The sequence below is a fragment of the Botryllus schlosseri genome, chromosome 12 (genome assembly GCF_051294905.1).
Source record: "Botryllus schlosseri isolate E-star chromosome 12, Bs_hap1, whole genome shotgun sequence".
NCBI classification, from domain to species: domain Eukaryota; kingdom Metazoa; phylum Chordata; class Ascidiacea; order Stolidobranchia; family Styelidae; genus Botryllus; species Botryllus schlosseri.
Genome location: NC_137247.1, coordinates 16,719,471 through 16,743,134, shown reverse-complemented (window position 1 = coordinate 16,743,134; position 23,664 = coordinate 16,719,471). Strand labels below are relative to the sequence as shown.

The following is a 23,664-nucleotide window of genomic DNA, read 5'->3' as shown; positions in this document are numbered from 1 at the left end:
TTGGCAACATAATATCATATGATACGCTCGTTAGAAATTACGGAATATAGACTTGCGCAGACAATAACCGAAAAGAAATTTACACGGACCTCTAGACCAGCTATACGCAAAAAGCATTTTATACAGGGCCAACATATAGCGCACGTCTGACATAAAAGATACCAAATATCCAAACATAGGTTTTTCATATATCCGTAAATGAATTCTAACGCATCAGCTTGTCACTAAAGCGGTATTGGACTACGAATGAGTTTCGTCACATCGTGTTGCCGGTAGCTTAAGGAATTGTGTAGGCTGTAGTGAGTGTAGTCCCATATAATGAAAACTCTGTACCGTCACTCGTGTTTATGGTAACAGGTGAGGAAAGCAAACAACTGCTCAGTGCTCATTCCTCACGAGCTAAATTTGCCAGGCCCAATTTAAATTTGATGGGTCCTCCACTTGCAGAAGTGAAAACACGAGGTCTTTATTGCGTAATGCGTGTAAACAGAGGAAGCAGTTAAGCGTCACGTAATAACACGCAACAGACCAATTCTCACGCCAAACATCAGTGATTATTATCATATATTTGGTATTCGGCAACATCGGTGTCGACTCGAAATTGTGATACCGGTCGAGCTCTAATTATTATTATTATTTAAGTTCAGCATGCATCAAGTCCTGGTATAAACGTGTGTAAACATTGGTCAATATATATGGAATCTAATCACGTTCTGTGATTTGGAAGACCCAATCCTATTCCTAAGTTGGCTTCCTTTCGGACTTTCTTCATCTGATTCTGTACCTCGGGACTCATTTGCATCTCATGGTGGCATTGACGCATCAGATCGACAACATCCAAGAAGATCGGGTGCGTGTCACCGTGGGTTTTCTGAAATGACAAACAAGTCGGTTTAGCATTGCAGTATCGCCGAAAAAGCGTGCAAGACGATATACCGATAGTATCCCGCCTGCTCTTCCCAGGGTTTCGAAAGCTGCTGGCTTCTGAATTTGCCATTGCAGGACTCCGAGCTGTTAAGGCGGCATCAATTAATTTGTCTGACGCCATAGAGCAGGGGTGTCAAACATACGGCCCGCAGGCCGCATCCGGCCCGCCAGACGATTTCATCTGGCCCGCGATGCAATTTTGAGGAAATGAAAAAAAAACACTAGTAATTATTCAGCACATATCTAACAAATACTTGGATTTTTAGGTAGAAATACTTCCATCAATTATTCCAACAGCAGATGTCGAGTATGTTCATAGGCCACATTATAACCACCCGACAGCGGTGTCGTCGTTTCACTCTAATCACCATTAGGAACCAAGTCGCTGGCATTGACATCCAATTCCACAACGGCAAAATGTGCTCACTGAGGTCAGAGATTTATGAAAAAATGGACCAAAAAGTAATTCTTCACATAAGCGCAAACATCAATGTGAAACCGTTATGCGCAGGCTACATGGAGAATAAAATAGTCATAAAATATAATTCAAATGTTTGATGTCACACTTCTGCAACCGTTTTGGCTCAAAAGGTCCCTGGCCTCCATAGAAACCTGAATCGCGATTTAATCCTGGTGAACCCAATTCCAACGTCCGCGATAACAGTCAAATCACTTGTGTTCCTCACAACGCATACCAATGCTGGCTAATGCTGGATTACGACTATAACAAAGGAAGCATATAAATATTCAAATTTGTATCGCCGCTAGAACCACTGTTTCATGGTGTATAACTGTATTCAACCGGCCGATCATCCTAGTTTCGTGAATTCCATCGTTTGCGAATAAAAGTGTTGCTAGAATGGAGCCCCTTGATAGTAATATAGTATAATATCACGTGTATAGGCTTGGTAATAAGGTGTTCAAGTGAAAAACAAGGGCATGGATTTTGAGGCAACATTTTAGAATCATTTGACTAATCCGGCCCGCGAGCGATCTGAAGGTTCGAATCCGGCCCGCGACACAAGTTGAGTTTGACACCCATGTTTTAGAGAGCATGTAATCGATTTTGTAGCTGCATCAACACGTGGTATATCATTGTTGACAATTCCTTAACACTGTGAAGAATATCTTATAGCAGTAGTTCTTAAACTTTTTAGGCCGCTACTCAAATCTGAGTATTATTTCATTTCGCAACCCAAGCCTCACGCATCGACATGAATGCATTTTTAATGTCAATATGCTTCGTATGTTCGGGCATGTATGGAATAGAAAAGGCGCAGACAACCAGTTGTACCCAATGAAGTTTTACGACAAATGTGTGACGCACGCGATTTCAAGTCAGGGTGCATCATTTTCCTCTGCGGGCCACATTTGTACTTCGGGGATCAGCTGGCAAGGACGAGACTTCGGTGCCGACCATTTCGAAGACCTGACATATCGATGTTGAGGGTTTGGGCCAACCAGCATCAGTCATTTTGGACCAAGGTTTCAACGCATTTATGCGGCGTTTTGTCACCGCGTTTTGGGCAGCTGCATGTGGGCCAAAGCTTTATGTCGTCATAGGTGTCGCCGCGCGGGCGGAAAGGGCGGTCTCGAAATACATTTGCACACCCTTAGATTAAAACACACAACGCGGTCTGTGGCCGCTTTGGGAAATACTAAGAATATATTGCTCTTTCACAGTTGCGAATAAACTGGAATCATTCCTGCAAATTATGTGTGTCAAAAATCGGGTTCGACGGTTATGGCCGCGGCCTTTCCCTCCCTTTACTCTGCCCGAGTATTACCTGCGCGAGTTGGACCTTTCCAGAAAAAACTAATGTCAGACAAATCTGATCATGACATCAAACCAATTTGTGCAATACAAAGCTCTTCACATTTTCATATTACGTCATTGTACAGTAACCAGTTTTCTGCGTGTCTCGCTTATTGGTTATAGTACTCTACACAGCGACCTTGTATATGCAGTTATGCACAGACCGTGCTCGCAGAAATTTTGTTGTTGCAAGAAATTTAGCGGTCGCTTTGGTTCGCTAGTGTTGTTGCTGAAATTAATTGGTTTGTTGTGCAAAATATCTTCGTTGTTATAAGCACAATAACATTATTTTAAATATTAATAATTATTATTGATAATGAAAATAAATTGATTTGTTAGCGCGGGAAGGATAATGATTGAGTATTTAAAAGTCGTCAAACACCTCAGCCCTCGCCAAATTTTCCTTTGTTTGTTTTCAGGGACTCGGCCGACGAGAGTTCTGAAACTCTCTGCCGGTTGACCTCATTCAATAGCTCATACATTTTACGGACGCTAAAGGAATCGAGGTGTTGTCGACACCATTACAATTGATAAACGTCTGTGTATTTTACATAATAATAATGCTGCTTTTCAAGTCTCTTTTGTGGTATGCACTGTTCGGCCGGGGTAGCGTGAGGAAAAACGGGTCATTAAAATATTGAGATCATCCGTTGTGAAAAGCAGGAATTTGGAAATCCATATACTCCGCAATGACTTCACCGCTTCCAATGCAATCGCGCACGGTCGCACTCGCACTCGCAAGTTGTGCTATTTATTCAGGTGGATACATTCTTAAACTATACTTCCACTTCCACTTGAACAGTATGTTAGGCAAACTACTTACTTTCTGCACTTTGAATCTGTTTGAGTCAAGATTGAACCAATTTAACGAGTGCAATTGTCATAAAAATGTATTTGAAATCGCTACTTCTGCTTCTACTAGAGTAGAAACGCTGACTACTTTGACTTGCCCTGCTTAAAAGTGCTCAGTGCTCACATAATGCTCATCCGTATGAAGAAAACCAACGGCAGCGAATTCGACAATCGTTTCTATAACATACTTACTCGCATTAGGTACATTCCCAAAATAGGGTGTATTGCAGGTAGAATCTTCTCGTACGCATCGGATATCCTTTGTGCATACTCGCAAGCATCTGACGGCCTTCTTAGATACGAACATACTTCCACAAGGTGGTCTGAAACGAATATTTTAAGTCATTGTGGTCCCTCAGAGGACATTCAGCTATAGCCTCAATTACTTAAGACCGCGATTTTCAAAACGTGCGTATCCGCGAGAACACTGTCCTGCTGTTTTAATGTTCCGACAGCTTGGTTGTACAGTCGTTCGAAGTTTTGAATCTAAACAGAAAGCAACCTCAACTATGATAAAAGATTCTTATTGATCTAGTTTGAACATTATACAGTGGACGGTCGAGTACCCTATCTCTATTTTGTTGCAAGGCTACAAGCATGGTATACGTACAGACTTCATTTTCTCCATCCTTACGAGTGCGTCTCGAGTCATTTTCACGATGTAATCTTCGCTTTCCGGCTTCTCTTTCAGGATTTTGTCATTCAACAGAGCTGCTTTTAAATCTTCCTGCTCACTGCCTAAAACATTCAACGTAGGTTAGCGTAAAGAATATATTTTAAAAGATGGTAGCTGTACCATGTACGGCGTGTAACAATATCTTGTTTACTACAAGCTAACTATGTCGTTAGTGGAGAACTGCAATCAAATATGGTCATTCCTTGTGATACGCATCTCACGCATCCCATTGGTGTTACTACCTTATTCGCAAATTTAGAGACAAACCACTAATCATAGAAGATCCATGTTAAAAGTCATCGGCCAAAACCATTCCCCAGCATTACTATGAAATCAGACTCTATATTATTTCGAGACCAACCTACATAGGTTTTGCGTGAGAGTTAAGTAAACATATCTTATTCATGCTATACTTGCCGTTTTCGCATTCATTGCACTTGCAGGTAAAGTAGTATTGCTTCGTAAGGCTCTCCTGTCTCCCTGGATGCGTGTCAATGGGGTTGATGTAACTAAGACAAAGCTCCTCCGATTCCTCGATTGCTCTTATTGCTCTCACCTATTGGAAAACGTGTAACACTACTCGTTGATATCAAACGTAACGGCCAATTTCCCCTGCATAGATCCATATTATTCAACGTCGTCATTTGACTGATAACGTGCTTAACAATCTATGGAAACGGTGTGCCTGGGATGCCATTGCATGGATAGGTATTTGTGTTATTAAAGTAGCGCGATATATCAACTCGAAGACACTATCAGTATCCGAACACTATTAGACGACAATGATAGCCATTAATTGGGCATTTGTGTGGGACCAATAGACTATGCCATCGAAAGTTGTGGCAACCAATTGCTGCTCTAATTCGATATAGGATAAGACTAAATGACAGCAAATTCAAAAGAATAGCCTACTTCTGTACATTGCGGCCCACCTCAACTTTGGTGCCGTTATTCACAGCGACACAGTTCGGATTGCAATCATGGTTCATCAATGCCACTTCGAGAAATATTCCGACACCGACCACGGCAACCGCCCTTGGATCATTCAAACTGAAAAAAAAACGGAGTATAATAGGTAACTGAAAGTAATTAAAACCGGTCAAAATGAACTGGTTCCACGGATTCGCCATATGCACAATGTATCTAATACATACAAGCTATAAATGAAACCGTCATACTCTCAACGCCACTTTCGTGGTATTAGGCTAGAACTGATTGAGCTGAAATGTACTTCGTGGCTTCATATCGAAAGCATATATGAGGGAAGATAAGAATAGATGAGGACGGATATGACACGCCAAAACAATGTAATAGAAATGATGCTACGTTCACAAACGAATATTGTATTATATATAGTTATCCTAATTCATCATAATGAATTAGAAATCAAAGGACCTGATTGCATTGCAGTCAACAGCACCAAACCATTGATATATAGTTTCGTCATCGCTCGGCATGTCGTCGTAGGTGACGTAATCACCGAAGCTATAAACCTTCTCGTCTAGTTGCGATTTCTCTTCTTCTGTCCTCTTGCTGATATGCGATTCCAACTCCTGAATCGACGATTTTAATCTCAGTGTTCAACAGAGGTTGAAGACCAGCAAAAAGTGGGCATATCGTCCACAAAACATGTTCGGTTAATATGTCTGAGAAAGCTGATTCCCGCAATGCCCAGGATTGCCCAAGCAAAAGTTCGTATATTCAGGTAGATTGAATGTAAATCGAACTCTTACCAGTGGTTCCCTACTAGACTGACATTGACAATTGAAAATATAGGGTAAATATAGCTCCTTTCACGAAATATCTACATACTATAGCTGTTGAACCGACTATTTTGAGGGTTCCAACGATCCCATATCGTATTATACGTCGGCTATATCGGGTGGTAATTGTCCGTATGCCAGTGTTGGGATGACTCGAGTCATGACTTGACTCGAGTCAGACTCGAGTCACCTTTTTTGTATGACTTGACTTGACTCGAGTCACTTTGCTAAAATGACTTGACTTGACTTGAATCGGCCTATCAGAAATGTGGATTGACTCGTGACTCGGAGCAAAATCCACGAGTCAATTTCAAGTCATCAAGTAATCGTTGTCGATCAACATAACTGTATCTTGCATATGTTCGAATTGTTCGCGAAACGCTGGTATAACCCGTCTGAGCGACCAATCATTTAATGATCGTGCGTTTGACTGAGCCTCCATTGTTTCTCACAAATTAATTGACCGCAAACGAAGTGATCGAAGCTTACAGCTCACGTTGTCGTAAACTAGTATTGTAAAGTACTTTCTGTTCTCTGTTTTTACCTTAACCAAACCTCTTGTTTTCTTGAAACTGAATTGGAATATATTTTATATAGTCCTCAACCATTGGCGCAGGCTCGAATTGTATCGTATCGATTTGTAAGTGCGTAATGTATTGCATCTTATCAATTCGTATCTATTCTCCATCTTGGCTGGTAACTATAAACTGAGGTTTAGCAGTTCTACGTATATGTGAGTGACAGTGTTGGGATGACTCGAGTCATGACTCGACTCGAGTCAGACTCGAGTCACCTTTTTCGCATGACTTGACTTGACTCGAGTCACTTTGCTAAAATGACTTGACTTGACTTGACTCGGCGTATCAGAAATGTGGATTGACTCGTGACTCGGAGCAAAATTCGCGAGTCAATTTCAAGTCATCAAGTAATCGGTGTCTTGTGTAACCCGCGAGAGCGACCAATCGTTCAATGACCGTGCGTTTCACCAAGCCTTGACTGTTCTCTCACAAATAAATTGACCGCAAACGAAGTGATCGAAGCTTATAAGCTGACGTTGTCGTAACTCTAGTGGTAAAGTAATAGAATACCAAAATGTCTATTTCTGTTCTCTGTTCTTACCTTAACCAAACCGCTTGTTTTATTAAAATTGAAGTCGAATATAGTTTATATAGTCCTCAACCATTGGCGCAGGTTCGAATGGTATCATATCTATTTGTAAATGGGTAACGTATTACATCTTATCAATTCGTTTCTCTATTCTCTATTTTGACTGGTTACTATAAACTGAGGCTATGCAATTACCTAGTGTAACAGTTCTACGTATATGTGAGCGATAAAGCGCCTTCTTGCGTATATATTTAACTCTTTATTCGTTCATCATCAATGACCACTCAAACTGTATTTCAGACACCTAGCAAATTGCAATGACGTAATCATGCCTCATTCAAGGCTACATCGAAAAGGCAACCTGACTTGAAATGTGACTTGACTCGTGACTTGACTTGACTCGACTTGACCCGAGTCACCTCCAAAAATCGAGTGACTTGACTTGACTCGAGTCACCTGTGAAAATCGATTGACTTGACTTGACTCGAGTCAAAATGTGCAATGACTTGAAATGACTCGTGACTCGAAGGTAGTGACTTGATCCCAACACTGGTGAGTAATAGAGCGCTTTCTTACGTGTATATTTACCTCTATATTCGTTCATCGGTTCAAAATCAATGACCACTCAATCTGTATTTTAGACAGCTAGCAAAATGCAATGACGTTATCATGCCTCATACTTCGAAAAGGCAACTTGACTTGAATTGTGACTTGACTCGTGACTTGACTTGACTCGACTTGACTCGAGTCACCTCCAAAAATCGAGTGACTTAACTTGACTCGAGTCACCTTTGAAAATCGATTGACTTGACTTGACTCGAGTCAAAATGTGCAATGACTCGAAATGACTCGTGACTCGAAGGTAGTGACTTGATCCGAACACTGCCGTATGCCCAATGCATTGCTTATACAACATGTTTATTGGAAATTATTTATACAATTATGGCATAATTTTACAACGTTAAAAAACACATTTAAAAAAAAAGGCCCTTGTTTAATACACTGCTTAAAACATGTTTTAAAAAAAGTGTTTTAAACAACCATTTGTTTTAAATGCAACCCTATCTATATTAGGGTTGCCATACGCCCGGAATTTCCCGGACATGTCCGCAATTTCACTGTAAAAACTGCGTCCGGGAGGAATTTCTAAAATATGCCTAAATGTCCGGAATTTGAAGGCTTGAAGTAGGCTCAAAAGTTTTTCGTAAATCGACATAAACAATATTATTTTGAAGCAGATTTATGCTATTCGAATTTTTTCTTCACGCTGCGCGCGAGTGAATGCAACGTATATTGATGTTATTATGGGGACCGGGCACCGCCCTTGCAAAAAATGCAATCAAAAATAAATATAAATCTCCATCATTTACTGTAATAAGTCTAATTGTAATCGCAATTATAAGCTAACGGTATATTCCGAGAGTTATAGTTAAGACCGATTGGGTGCCTCAGCCACAGACAGTGGTTCCAAATCTTGGGGTCGTTTGCCTTTATCTGGGTATCGTGAAGATTTTGGACGTAATCAGCTTTTAAAATAGGCCGTGAGTAAGCATATGGACAAGCTGAATTTTTTTAGTAACCAGCTTATCGAATTGTGAGCTGGGCCACTACGGAGCATTTTCAAGTTGGAAATGAGGGGGCGACCATAAAAGGTTGGAAATCACCGGATGTGCAATCTGCTGGTGCATTTTATAGTAGCCTAATATACGGAAGACTAAATATTATTGACAGAATTCATTCTTAAAATTTGACAACCAGATGCATAGTAAGTGCCCAAGAAGCTACATCGATTACCCTATGGTGGGCTCAAGATCAGTGATTTTTTTGGGCGGAAGGGGGCTGCAAAAAGTTGTTTCGGACACAACACCAGATAGCCGCACCCGCACCGACCTAACAGTATGCCTATAGCAGGCCTGTCAAACACAATCCCAACAGGCCCGACACGGCCCCGACAGACGATTTCATCCAGCCCTGAAGAAATCTATTGCAGACCCCACTAAGTAGCAATGACCAGAGCTCACATTCTAGATGGCCCAATTCAAGACTTATGTTCCACTCCATTCCTGCTCCATTTGCTGGTGTGACATCATATTGACTGACAATGTGTTCATATCTCATTATAAAACCCGCTAGTAGGCGCCAAAGAGTGTGCGGAAATTGGACCACAAAAATATGGTAGCCCAAGACTATGGTCGATAGGTAAAGCTTTCTCAGTGTGACGTCATAATGACGGTCAATTTCTCCTGACTCATTTTAAAATCCGCTGGTGGGCGCTAAATAGTGTCCGGAATTGGCTTCACAAAAATATGGTAACCCTAATCTATATTGTACCTCAACTGAAATCGGCAGATCTTCGGCAGTGTTATTCTTTTGATTGCGATTTTTCTTCCAGAACAGTCTAGCTGCCAGGCGAGTCTGGTCGGTAGCTACATTGGGGAACACCCTCTTGATCGCAGCGCACTCTGGTTTGTGCGCCTCCCAGGCCGACTTCTGGCAGTCCCTGTTGCAATATCGAGCGAATTTGCAATGGCCGCATTTCAGAAGAGGAGTAGACTTGCGGTTGGGCATCGGCTAAATTGAAACGAGATCCGTGGTTGAGATCATTGGTGGTTTTGATTGATAAACAATGAATTTTCCAGGCGTTTTAGCAACTAACCGACTAGGGTGCACCCTATACTGATAATATCTGAGTGAAGACACGTATAGGCGAAGTAATAAAATCAGGTTTCGGATTCAGTCTGTTTTCGACCTTGGCAAAGTAAAAGCAGGTTTCGGATTCAGTCTGTTTTCAACTTTGGCAAAGTCGATATAAAATTTGTACTAGTCTCCATATTTAAACTCGAGCTCGTTGGTAGCATCCATGGCGTTTGTCGACTACTGTGGTCATTTATACACCACGCCGATATTCTTCATTTTTTATTCCGTACCTGCCAACTTGTGGCACGGCCCACTTCTATACAGGCTTCCATTAAGACACCGCCTAGGCCAGTGGTTCTCAAACTTTTATAGACACGCCCCCCTCTAGGATAGTGAAAAATTAGCGCCTCTCTTTATCGTCATATCACAAACTGCAACCAGAATGCTACCAATCCTAACGGATAGTTTGATGGCATGGAAGGTTATGAATGTTGATGAGATAATTCTCAAATATGAAATTCGGACAATACACAGAGCAATACCTTTACGTACCAAACTATCGCCTTACTACCGTAAGCACCGAATTTTGCAAGTTGACGACCTATATCGCTTCGAAGTATCAAAAGTCATTCACAAATATTTTTCCAATAGCTTCATTGATCATTTGCTACCATCGTTTAATTTTTCTTCTATTTTTTTTTTTTAACTAGTGTAACATTTTTTACAGCCCGACTGTTTAGAGCAGTGGTTCTCAACCTTTTTGGCTTCGCGGACCCCTTTTGACTGTCACGGACCCTCGCGGACCCCCCTCAAGTTTTAGTTCAATTTTAGCTCTATTATGGTGCAACCTTCATCTGCCTTGTACAAATATGAACTGTAGGCTTGTGATAAACAGCAAAATTATGATTTTTCTTGAAAATTACATCATACCATTTATGTAGAAATTAGTAGACCTTTATTATTCCAAAGCTAATTTTGCTGCTGTATTTCTTAAAGTACGTGGTCGTGTCTTGAAAATCTGCGTCTTCGTTTTGATATGAACGAGGAGTGCCGAAAACCATTTCCGCAAAGATAGATGGATGCTAATCCAAGATTAACGCATAACGCTTCCGACAATACTTTTGGTGTGATCGCAACATTTAGGGCACCAAAACGAAGAAACATATATTTTATGAACATATCACGTCCAGCATCTAGCGCAGGGACAGGCCACATACGGACCGCGGGCCGGATTCGGCCCGCGACGGCATTTTTATCGGCGCGCGGAGAGTTTCTACCGTCAAAGTGAAACCCTAATCTAAAAGTATAAACAAATTTTATGCGCCAAAGAATGGATCCAAGTTTTCCAACCTGACAAAGACTGTCATGAAACGACTTGTTCTGTTCGGGTTTACATATATATTTAGGAGAAAACATTTTCGACCATGAACAATTGAACATTAACAAGACAAGGCTGCATGCCAATATTACTGGTGATATGAATTTCAGGGTCGGAGCGTAATGCTTGCTAGCAAAGAAACACTCCTTGTTCATAAAAAATCAACCTTGTCGATAGGGCATCCGCATCCGCAATAAGAATGCGTCAAATCTGATAGCTGAGCTTTTAGAGCAGGTATATCAATAATATCATTGTCCGATTTATGACGAGTGCCAGCCGAAGATTTTCGGGTTCATTTCAAAGATGAATATACTATTCAATTGTATATTGAAGTTCTGTACCTCCAAGAAGCTGTTCAATTATGTATATCACGGGATAAAATGGATTTCGTGGAGAGGTTTCAATCCCTGCATTGGGACAAATTAAGGAGATACTTCGGAAATTTTTATTTCAAACGACTGTTTACTAATTTGATGAGATTGACAACTTCAAATAGAGAAGGTTTCGCAGACATGACGAAGTCACCCTGATTGACGTTACTATCTCCATATTTTTATTTTTTCCTCAAACCCCAACAAAACGTCTCTAAACAGCAATATGTTCGTATCAGACGGTTATTGGAAAATTGGCAATGAAAATGAATCTCTACACTACGATAGTTCATGTCAGACGATTATTATGATGATAGGAGTAATGAGGTTTTCGCAGTTGTGGTGCGAAACTGCCACATGCTTTCTCAAAGTATTAAATAAAATAAGAATTAGGTTTTCAACTATTTAAAAAATTTAGAGGTCTCGCGGACCCCCTGAAATTGCTTCGCGGACCCCTAGGGGTCCGCGGACCCCCGGTTGAGAACCGCTGGTTTAGAGTCAAGTGTACCTGTTTGATGCTGGTGTGATCAGACTAGATGACCTTCACGGTCTTATCGATCATTCCTATCTTATACCGAATACTGTGCATGCATATTTTCTGGACCACCACCACCACTGCCGTGTGTTATTTTATGTATTTTGGTTTGATGAAAATAAAGACTCTCTCTCTCTCAATACCTATGAACTGGTGGTAAATCGCGTGAAACGCGAAAAAAAATTTTAGTTGACCGCAGCTTCGCGCCCCTCAGTTTGAGAACCACTGGCATATGTGGATCAGATGGCGAGGAGGAGCCAAGATAAACCGCCAACAAATCGAGTTCTCTTCAAGCTGCAATATCAACCTTAGGGTTGGGGCTCAAACGTATCGGGTAGGGCCGGGCTCTCGTGCAATGAACACGGCCGGATTTCACATCTGAATAATCATCATCGTTATATGGCGAGTGCTGTCTGTCATTCTTCATTACATCGCTTAATTATAACGAATAACGCTTCTCGTAGTTGAACGAATACATAAATCTATGATAGCCTACCTATACATTCAACATGAATATTGCGAGCCCCCGGTACTAATAATGTTGAAAAACAGCTCGATTAATGATATGCATCAGCAACCTTTGAGTTCCAGTGACTTGATTTGGAAATCGTCATGTATTATTTGGCGAGTATATACTTTCAAATCTTTGTCCGGTGTACTCTACCTACAGTACATATACCTCTCGCCTAGCAACAGCGTTCAAATTGCTTTTAATTAAGCATAAACATTTATCCCGACATCAAACATCAATAATTGCGATACTGTTCCAATCGAAGCTGCGTGGTGATTATATCACCCACGAGGTTGTCGTATCTGTTGATTACCAGCCATACATCATGGCAGTGGTGCTATCAATCATATTACTACTATACTCAGGACCGTAACAGCACTTCGTCAGCTCCCCAAAAAACACTGGCCTTGGGCCCCCATAGGGTGATAGACCAATATTTTGGATGGCTTCTCCTCCAGACCCCCCTTTGTGTCTTACGTTATCACTATGATCAAGTTCTTGTTATCGGTGGTTAGTGTTCTATTGTTGTTTAAATCGCGCGTAGCGCTAAAAACAAGCAGGTGGTTGAATTCGATCAACGAAATTGTAATTGCACAATGCACATATTACTGTCGAATTTTTAACTAGCCTACTAGCCCCCTTGCTCAGATTCACCGTTGGTACTGACGGCCTTGGAATCTTTGAAAATCTAAGGCCCGTAATTAATACATTAATACTTATACATCTGCGGGCGGGCCCGCTGTTATCCATTACTGTGTGTTGTTATTTTGTGACCCCTAGTCTGCTATATAGTCAAAAGATTTTTCTCTATACGGGTGGCATTTGTAAGGTGGGGCTCAGATTGCCAGGACAAGGTTATTATGCACCATCCATTTAGGCGCCTATGAACGAGGAAAAAATCGACATCTATATTGGTTTCGGCCAACATGAGGCGGTTCTATTAGGCCAAGGTTTCCTCGCCACCGAGATTTTTGGCAGCGCACTTCGCAAATACGCATGTTAGCCGAAACATTATTGTCAACGTCTTGGTGTGTCGTGACGCGATAATGGACGACGCCCAAATGCTTTTTGGGGGGGAGGGGTACCCATATTACTATATAGACAGCTAGCAACAGTAAAAACTAGAAGTACGATCGCTCCATCAAATACGCCGGACGTGCAGTGTGGAACAGTATCTCGCCGGCTATCCGACAGTCATCGAGCATGTCCACATTCAAGCCGAAATACAAACAATTTCTACTGAAACAATACTAGTCAGCCCTCTAGTTTACCGGACCACGACCTGACATATCGATCTCGCCTTCCGACACAGGCCACCTCTTTTTGTCGCCTGCTGTCCTTTTATACTATTTCTTTTACTTTTCACTATGTGTGCATGCCTTCTTTTTTACATCGCCTAGGCCAGGTGGGTGTCTGATTTCGAAGACTACTCCAAGTCGTTTTGACACCTTCCTATTTTCCATTGTATATATTCCAAACGGCAAATACCGAACATTCTGGTAACTTCGGGTTGCCACACTATGATGACTAATTCACAACTGCGATTGAAGTGGATTTGAAAAATCAGAAATAATTTTGATGAACAGTTGATGACAAGGTGTGCGCTACTCAGGGATGTAGCTATCAAAAAAAAATCTTAGAGCAACTTAACCGCAATGATAAGATTGGCCATCCTATACCCAGATGCGGTTGAAGTAGTCACCGTTGGTAACCGAGTAATTTCTACTCCAGTACCAGTAGAACTAATGACTCCCAAGACATGTCAAAAGTATATCAAGTGGATGTAGACATGAATGCCTGAAAAGTAGTCAAGAAGTTCGTTACATGAAGTAGATTTGGTCGCACGGGTCGCATATGTTTAGAAATTTATGCCAGGTGACAACTTTTAACATTGCACAGTGCATCTTCTTGATGAACGCCAAAGGGCAGTGACACTACAAGTACAATTTTCAAAAATTAATTTAGTTACCGTGGTACTGGGGCTATTTTGCCCAGTTGGTATGACAACCTCGTGCAGGTCATGCGGTAAAACTACTTTCTAGTTTACAAAATTCAATGTCTGTAAAGAAGGCAGTGCATAAAAAGTTTCAAGTAGAAGTGGGCACATAATCACTTGAGTACTCTGGTACAGTAGTAGAGTAACTTCGTTGCTGACCACCTCTGTATAACGGTGCAACCAACTCAGAAACATCCCCTAAAGATACTGATTCTTATCAACATTGTTTCTTTACCATTGACTTTGTAATGTTCTTAACTAATTATGTTCTCTGCTTCATTGAATTTACAAATAAACATGGGAAGAAGGGGAATTTATTAATTTCTGTTTTCGATTTTGTACCCAGATTATAGGAAATAGTTGAAGAAAGATTCATGTCAACCTTCTCAGGTTCAATAACTGCTGAGACTTTATGCCCATGTATTTTATTCTACCTCCATAGCCATTTGTCCAGCAGACATATTCACTGCATCTAAGGAAGTGCTCTTATCCAGGGCCGTAACAGCACTTCGTCAGCCCCCCCCAAAACGTTGGCCCTGGCCCCCCATGGGGTGATAAACCCAACTTCTTGGGGGCTTCGGCCCCCAGACCCCCCTTTGGCTATCCGCTTTTTCACGCTATTTGACATCTCCATTTTGTGTCCGTTTAGTGCAGGGGTTCTCAAAGGGTGGGCCATGGCCCACTGGTGGGCCACAGAAGCATTTGAGGTGGGCCACAGAGCTATTTGGAATATTGTAGAACTAGTGAAAATTTGGGTATATTTGTTATGTTATTCGCTCAAAAATATATTCATATTATCAAATTATACGTAGGCTACCTCATGTTTTTCATCCGGCTCTGATGGAACATAATGGCACGTATGGAGTCACAATCTACAAGTCGAAAATGGGAGGGGGGTCGGAGGCTTTTATCCCCCGGCTACGACAACCTACGGCTAATGGCAACGAAAATAATTTCAATTATATATTAACTTGAAGTTAGTGCTGAAGTGACCAATTTTTCCAGCAGGGTCGTATCCCGTTGAAAGGGGTGTGCATTAAGCCCGGACACACGTATATTTGAGTTAGATTTACGGTACCTTGGCAGGTCGTATTATTGTGATATAAAAATAGCCATAAAGGCAATTTATTATCAATTTTACTTCCTGTCGAAGTATACGGCACCACCGCAATGAATCGTAATGTATTGAGGATTTAGAGCAGTACGTGCATTATTGTTTGTAGTCTGTTTAAAATTTCTGGCCTTGAAATCATTGTACATAATGTAAGAGTCACATGAATTGATTATTGGATTGAATGTTCTGACATCGCAACTTCAGTGGATACAGGACATACTATATGTTCATTGTACAGATTGAACATTGAAATATTATTTCTCCACATCTGTGCAGTATCCCTTTCACCAAAGAATTGTTTGAAGCTGGCCCAGCCCCAATCCGTACCATAGTGGAAGTAAAGCCATAATCACACAGTACATGCGGGGATTAGATTATTGGGTTTCGCGGCTTGAGTGGAACAGCGGCCATATTAATGTACACAAGGGTTATACAATCTACCATGACCGTAACTGCCGCACCTAAAACCCTAAATTGGGGGGAGCACAAAGGGGCCCAAATTTCTTTGGTCGATTGTTTGTTGGAGGAGATTTATTGAACTAGAAAATTTTAGTCGCGTTTGGCCCGATTCCATTACTTTGAAGGTCTACATTTGTAATGATCAGTAAGAGAAAAACGCGCAGATTTTAGAGGAATAGGCATATCGCCCCAGCAATGACCACTCCTTGAGGGGGGACTATGACTCAAGGATGAGAAGTGGGCCACAGAACATTTTCAAACCGGAAAATGGGCCACGGGCAAAAAACGGCTGAGAACCCCTGGTTTAGTGAGACAGCTTTTCCCGCCAAGACGCGCGAGGCGCGAAAAATTTCAGTAAATCATGATTGAATCGGGCGATATGATCGGGAATTACATATATATTGCTATCAATTTTGATCCACTCTCTGCTCACGTAATCAGATTTACCGGTAGAGCTGAGCGAGGTCTGTTTTAAAACGTAGGACCGCCCAATAATAATTAGACATCTTCGGGCGTAAACCCGTTGGCAGGAACGAAACAGCACTTCGTCAGCCCCGCCCCCCCCCCCACAAAAACTTGGGTTTTGGGTTCTCATGTGGTGATAAACCGACCCCTCATCACAGTGTTCGCTTTTGCCATGAAATTAGCTGCACTGTTTAGTGAGCCAGCTCGAAGCGCAAAAATTTTCGATAATTCATGATACAATCGGCCAATAAGATCGGGAATTGCATATATATTGCTATCAATATCTTGTCCTCTTTGCTCACGTTATCAAATTTACCGGAAACTGTAGGGCCCGTAAATAATAATTAAACATCTTCGGGCGGGCGGACCCGTTGGTATGACTTCGTTACATGATTTTATTTCGTGACCTCCTGTCTGCTATATCAAAAATATAGAATCGCTCAAACGTACTGACTGAACTAAAAGACGCACACGATTTCAAATTGGTATTTCTTCACTGGCATATATTTTTTTCCTGCTGGATGGTATTTGTCTTCTGAGGTTCAGATTGCCAAGACAGGAACATACGGCGCCAGTCATTTAGGCGCCTATGGACAATTAAACCTATTATTTTGTATATATAACGAAGTTTTCGGTCTGCGTAAGGGCAGTCCGTTTCGGCCAAGCTTTTCGCGCTGCCGATCGTTCTGGCACACTTCTTGGAGTCGTATGTAATAAGTGCTAAATCGTTATATATCTTGGTGCGTAGTGCGTAGAGAAATGGCAAAACGGCTCGCTTATGATATATATATATCACCAGCTGTTGATTTTTAGTGCTTCGTTGTGGAAACCGCAATGTTTTATTTGACGAGTACAAAATTTCAAATCTTTGTCCGGTGTACGGGTACGTACGTATACTGGATAGGCCTACTGCCCGCCAAGCCGCAACGGTCAAACTGCGTTTAACTAAGCATAAGCATAACCAAACATCAACACATAAGTTACTATTTTAAACTATGGGCAGAGCGGAGATAAATTATACTGCTGCGAGGTAGTGGCGTGTGGAACGCGTTGATAACCTGATATACAGCACGGCGGGTGTTCTTACAATCAGACTAATGGACGACGTAGGTACATCGAATATCTATTTACTGTGGATACTTCTTACACAATGACGCGCAAAGCTGGTTGCCAGTAAACTCGCCCCAAAGTAAATTCGGCCCGTCGAATTCGGCCCTCGGTCACTTTGGCCGTCGGTGAATTCGGCCCTCGGTGAATTCGGCCCTCGGTAAATTCGGCCAGGGCCAGAGTAACAACAACAGTTACAATACCATTATCTAACCGGAACCCTAACCCTAATCCTAACCTAACCCTAATCCTAACCTAACCCTAATCCTAACCTAACCCTAATCCTAACCTAACCCTAATCCTAACCTAACCCTAATCCTAACCTAACCCTAATCCTAACCTAACCCTAATCCTAACCTAACCTAACCTAACCCTAATCCTAACGTAACCCTAACCTAACCCTAACCCTAATCCTAACCTAACCTAACCTAACCCTAATCCTAACGTAACCCTAACCTAACCCTAACCCTAATCCTAACCTAACCCTAATCCTAACCTAACCCTAATCCTAACCTAACCCTAACCCTAATCCTAACCTAACCCTAATCCTAATCCTAATCCTAACCTAACCTAACCCTAATCCTAACCTAACCTAACCTTAATCTTAACCCTAACCTAACCCTAATCCTAACCCTAACGCTAATCTTGCCCCTAAACCTAACCCCTAACCTCCAAATCACTTGATAATATTATAATTATGTAATATAATACACATTATTAGTTCGTAATACAATTTCACACAATGTTCTCTGAGGGCCGAATATACCGATTGAATTCGGCTGTCAGTAAATTCGGCCCCGTAAACATCGGCATATATATATACATATATATATTTATACGCATACCCTGTTCTCCAAATCACTTGATAATAATATAATTATGAAATTAATTCACATTAATAGTTGGTAATACATTTTTATAAAAAATTCTCCGAGGGCAGAATTGACCGGGTAACCAGTGAATTGACCGGTGAATTCGGCCGTCGGTAAATTCGGTCCCCGTGAATATCCGCGCTATCTCCCGTGATTACGCGATCTACGCATATCGCATACCCTGACATCCAAATCACTTAATAATAGTATAATTATGTAATTAATTCATGTTAACGGTTGGTAATACATTATAATACAATATTCTCGGTGGGCCGAATTTACTGATGTAATGGCCGAATTTGCCTGGGCCGAATTTACTTTGGGGCGAGTTTACTGGCAACCGCAAAGCTATAGGCTGCTTCTGACGTAATAATGAGCAGTGGCGTTTAAAAATCAGGCGTTTGTGCTGTCACGAACCTGGTATAACATCTTCTCCTTGTTCACGAATGTTCAGTTTATGTCATAGTCCTTGTACAGATAAAAAGTAATCGTTCTTTCACAAAGAAATCGATTAGATATGGGAAGTAGTCGATTACGATTACTTCGGAATTTTTTCGAATGTAATCGATTGCGATTACTTGAAAATGCTGTAATCGTCGTAATCGATTACGATTACTAATCGCGATTACCCCACGTCTGACACTCACCACGTTTGGCTGCTTTAGGCAGTGATGGCACACTTTGTCCGCGTGTTCGTTGAAAACAACGTGTTCATAAGGTCTCGCGGAGATTATCACTTGACCGGTACTGAAGCTCTTGGTTGCGCAGAGGCCACGTCCTTTACCCGCAACTTCTATTACCTCGACACCTTCCATTGATTGATTAAACGAAAACGTACTTGGATTCTATTCTGCGATATAACTCCGGGTCGGCTCTGTAGAGATGGCAAGGTAGATTATGGCATAAGCACTGTCTCTTCTTATTTTCATTCTATCTGTAGCATGCCTAAGCTATCTATACAGTGCACAGTTACTGTATTCGGGAATTATCACCTACTTCATTCACAAGCACTGCTGCGATAACTGTACTCGAGGTATGGTACGTCTGGTAGGCATTCTCGACAGAAATCCTATGGCGACAATTTATATCACGACTGTGTAACGAATCCCAGGAGGCGTGAATACTATGGAGTGATAACTTATCATCAGCTGCGTTGAGCAGCTCTGGAATATTCTCAACTCATGATGCCAGTGAAGCTGAATGAGCTTTAAAGCATCCGATAACTGAAGACTGAAGAGCTATTTTACATATCCACTTCTATGAAGTCTAACCTCAGTCGATGTGCTATATAATGAAGTAACAATATTTGTAAATGTCATGATATTCTTGTTGAAATAAACTGCAAAACTTAGGATTCAATTTAGGCTGTCTCAGATCTTATACCTCTATCCCTATGGGTGCAACAGGTTCGTATACTGGTATATGTTTCCAGTCTACTGTACATCAACCAGTTATGACATAGTGCAGGCGCCCAGACGAGAATGTGATTTCAATATAAGTATACGCATAGGCACTTAAAAGCGATCAAGTCTGCATCACAAAACATATTAGAATGTCACTATAGTCAACAGTTTGAAGCTTATATCCGACATCTTCATCGCTCGGTAGCTACACACAGGTATACAAGGTCTTCTACCAAGTTCCGAAAAACCTGACTTCAAATCACGAGTAAAAATGATATCGGTACTAGGATACCGCGAACAAGCAGTAAAATCATTACATTATTAATAATTTCAATCCTAGACGCATGTTAATACAATACAGACGAAATACAATTTGAACAAACTATTATACTTATTTGTATTGCGGTGTTTGATAAAGATCGTTGGCTTGGAAAAACACATAGTTTTATGCTTATATCGCTGTATACTATACAGAGGTTCTTAAAGTATGGGTCGCGACCCAAATTTGCTTCGCGCGATTTTCTGCGGATAGTTTGTGCATACCCGAGGTCACTGTGTTGGGTAGGCCTACTATAACCAATCAGCGAGACACGCTGAGAAGTCGTTACTACAATATGACTTGGTCGCAAAAATGTGCCGAGCTTTGTATTGCACATATTGGTTTTGTTTGTTTTTGGGGTATTCGTGGTGTTTGTCGACTACTATGGTCATTTACACCAGGCCGATATTCTTCTTATTTTCCGTAAGTGCTGACTTATAGCACGGCCCACCTCTAGGCTTTTGAAAGACACCGCTGGTTAAATTCATGATAAGATTTGTCTCACATTGGTTTCTCTGGAAAAGACCGTCGGAGATCGTTAGGATACATTAGTATAGGGGTGGACAACGAGCGGGTGCTGGACTATGAGGCACATTTATCTCAAGGCCAACCCCTTCCGCACCGGGACACGTGAATAAATGAAGTTTGAGATAACGAATGGCTGGGCAAGGTGCAGTGCAGAAACGATATGCGGCGATAAAACCTTGGCTAAAATGACAGTCACTGGTTGGCCAAAACTTTCGATATTGATATGCTCGGTCTTCGACATGGTCGACAGTCGGCACCGAATAGTCCCGTCCGTGCAATCTGAGTAGACCGAAGTATAAATGAAGTAACAATACGACGCGCTGAGGAAAAGAATGTACCCAAATTTGAAATCGCGTGCGTCGGACATTTTTACAGAGCTGAGTTGCGTACAATTATTGTCTGCGCGTCATACATGTGCTTGTCCGTAAAATCTTAGAATGCTAATATCAAAAATGCATTCGTTTTGATGTGCGAGACTTGGTGGGCGAGATGCCACTGAACTCAGATGTGGGTCGCGGTCTAAAAAGGTTTCAGAACTACTGCTGTATGGAATCAACGGCGACGATTTAAAACGGTCGTCATATTCTTATACACGCCACGTAGACCAATGCGTCGATATCTTTACAACCTTCTAACACGCTATAGCACAGCCCCTCAAATTTTCATCCCGTGATGGTGGCTTGCTGAGTTCTAAAGTTAGTAAATTATGTCAAAATAAAATCGCAGTCATTGTGTAGGCCTACTACACTATACAACGCAGAGGCGGTCAGTGACGAAGTACGCTGTACCTTTTCGGAGTAATCAATGATAGGGGTCGCTGACTTGCGCTACGTATCAGGGCGCAACTGGTTAAGTTTTTTGACTACTTCAACTTCTACCTAACAGTTTATTAGGAAAAACTACTTCATTTTTACAATTTCGATTTTGTAACGAATATGGTGGATTTTGGATAGGTTTGCATCACTTTTTTGGTGCAGTGTTCACGAAAACTGGACGAAATAACCCTTGTATCAGGAAACTGAACATATTTTTGGTAAAGATCAGCTTTTTGTAGTAGTCATTAGTCACTTTGCGTCAATCGCGAAGATGCTTCCTGCAATTTCGAAAAGACCCACCTCCGATAAACTGTTAAAAATATACGAACCCTCGAACAATGTATTTTTGAAACTACTTACGTGAGTGCTTTTAAGTGCTTCGTTTCATACTTCCACTGGAAGCAGTTTTGACATGTCACAGAAATCGTTATTTCTCCTTGTAATTTACTAGAAATTTACGGCGTTACTTCTACTTCGAGTCGAGTACCGACACATACTGTTGTGACCGCCTCTGATACAACGTATAATAACCGCTGGAGACGGAAAACCATGCAGTAAAGATGTGACAAAACAATTCTGCTAACGCCAACGGTGGTAAGTACATTAAAACATCCGCAGTAAAGATAATGCAAATAGTCTGTCAGCTATGATTCTTCATCATTATTCTATAGCAGTGGTTCTCAACCTTTTTGGCTTCGCGGACCCCTTCTGACCTTCACGAACCCTCGCGGACCCCCTCAAGTTTTATTTCAATTTTAGCTCTAATATGGTGCAACCTTCATCTGTCTTGTGCAAATATGAGCTGTAGGCTTGTGATAAACAGCAAAATAATGATTTTTATTGAAGATAACATCATACTATTTATGTAGAAATTGGTGGACTTTTATTATTTCAAAGCTAATTTTCCTACTGTATTTATTGAAGTGCGGGGTCGTGTCTTGAAAATCCGAACGAGGAGTGCAGAAAACCATTTCAGCAAAGATAGGTGGAGGCTAATGCAATATTAACTCATAACGCTTTCGACCATACTTTTGGTGTGATCGCAACATTTATTGCACCAAAATGAAGAAACACATATTTTATGAACATATCACATCCAGCATCTAGCGCAGGGACGGGCAACATACGGACCGCTGGCCGGATTCGGCCCACGACGGCATTTTGATCGGCCCGCAGAGGTTTCCACCGTCAAAGTGAAATCCTAATCTAAAAGAATAGACAAATTTTATGCTCCAAAGAACGCATCCAAGTTTTCCAACTTGAGAAAGACTGTCATGAAACGACTTGTTCTGTTCTGGTTTACATAGCCTATATATTTACGAGCAGACATTTTCGACCATGAACAATGGAACATTAACAAGACAAGGCTGCATATCAATATAACTGGTGATATGAATTTCAGGGTCGGAGCGTAATGCCTTGATAGCAACGAAACACTCCTTGTTCATCAAAAAATCAGCCTTGTCGATAGGGGATCCGCAATAAGAATGCGCAAAATCTGATAGCCGAGCTTTAAGAGCAGGTATATCATTGTCCGATTTATGACGAGTGTCAGCCGAAAATATTCGGGTTCATTTCAATATGAATAAACTATTCAATTGTATAATAAAGTTCTGTACCCCCAAGAAGCTGTTCCCTGCATTGGGACAAATTATGGAAATACTTCGGAAATTTTTATTTCAAACGACTGTTCGTTCACTAATTTGATGAGACTGTCAACTTCAAATCGAGAAGGTTTCGCAGACATTACGAAGTCACCCTGATTGATGTTACTATTCCCATATCTTAACTTTTTCCACAAACCCCAATAAAACGTCTATAAACAGCAATATGTTTGTATCAGCAGGTTATTGGAAAACTGGCAATGAAAATGAATTTCCACACTACGATAGTCCATGCCAGACGATTATTATGATGATATGAGTCATGAGGTTTTATCAGCTGTAGTGCGAAACTGCCTCTTGCTTTCTCAAATTAAAAAATATAATAAAAATTAGGTTATCAACCTTTTTG

The 23,664-nt window shown here is 41.3% G+C and overlaps 1 protein-coding gene across 1 annotated transcript; it reads right to left on the bottom strand.

Annotated features, from left to right (window-relative positions):
• Window positions 1-547: 547 nt before the first annotated feature.
• On the bottom strand, window positions 548-22,316 carry LOC145451769 (histone-lysine N-methyltransferase Smyd1-like). Its single transcript, XM_080330008.1, has 10 exons — window positions 19,234-22,316; window positions 9,473-9,712; window positions 5,667-5,824; window positions 5,204-5,321; window positions 4,685-4,827; window positions 4,206-4,329; window positions 3,982-4,081; window positions 3,788-3,918; window positions 937-1,011; window positions 548-871 (listed from the first exon to the last, which is right to left on the bottom strand). Exons 1-10 carry the CDS (start codon window positions 19,399-19,401, stop codon window positions 707-709), a joined length of 1,422 nt encoding a protein of 473 aa, XP_080186134.1. The 5' UTR covers window positions 19,402-22,316; the 3' UTR covers window positions 548-706.
• Between the last annotated feature and the right edge of the window lie 1,348 nt (window positions 22,317-23,664).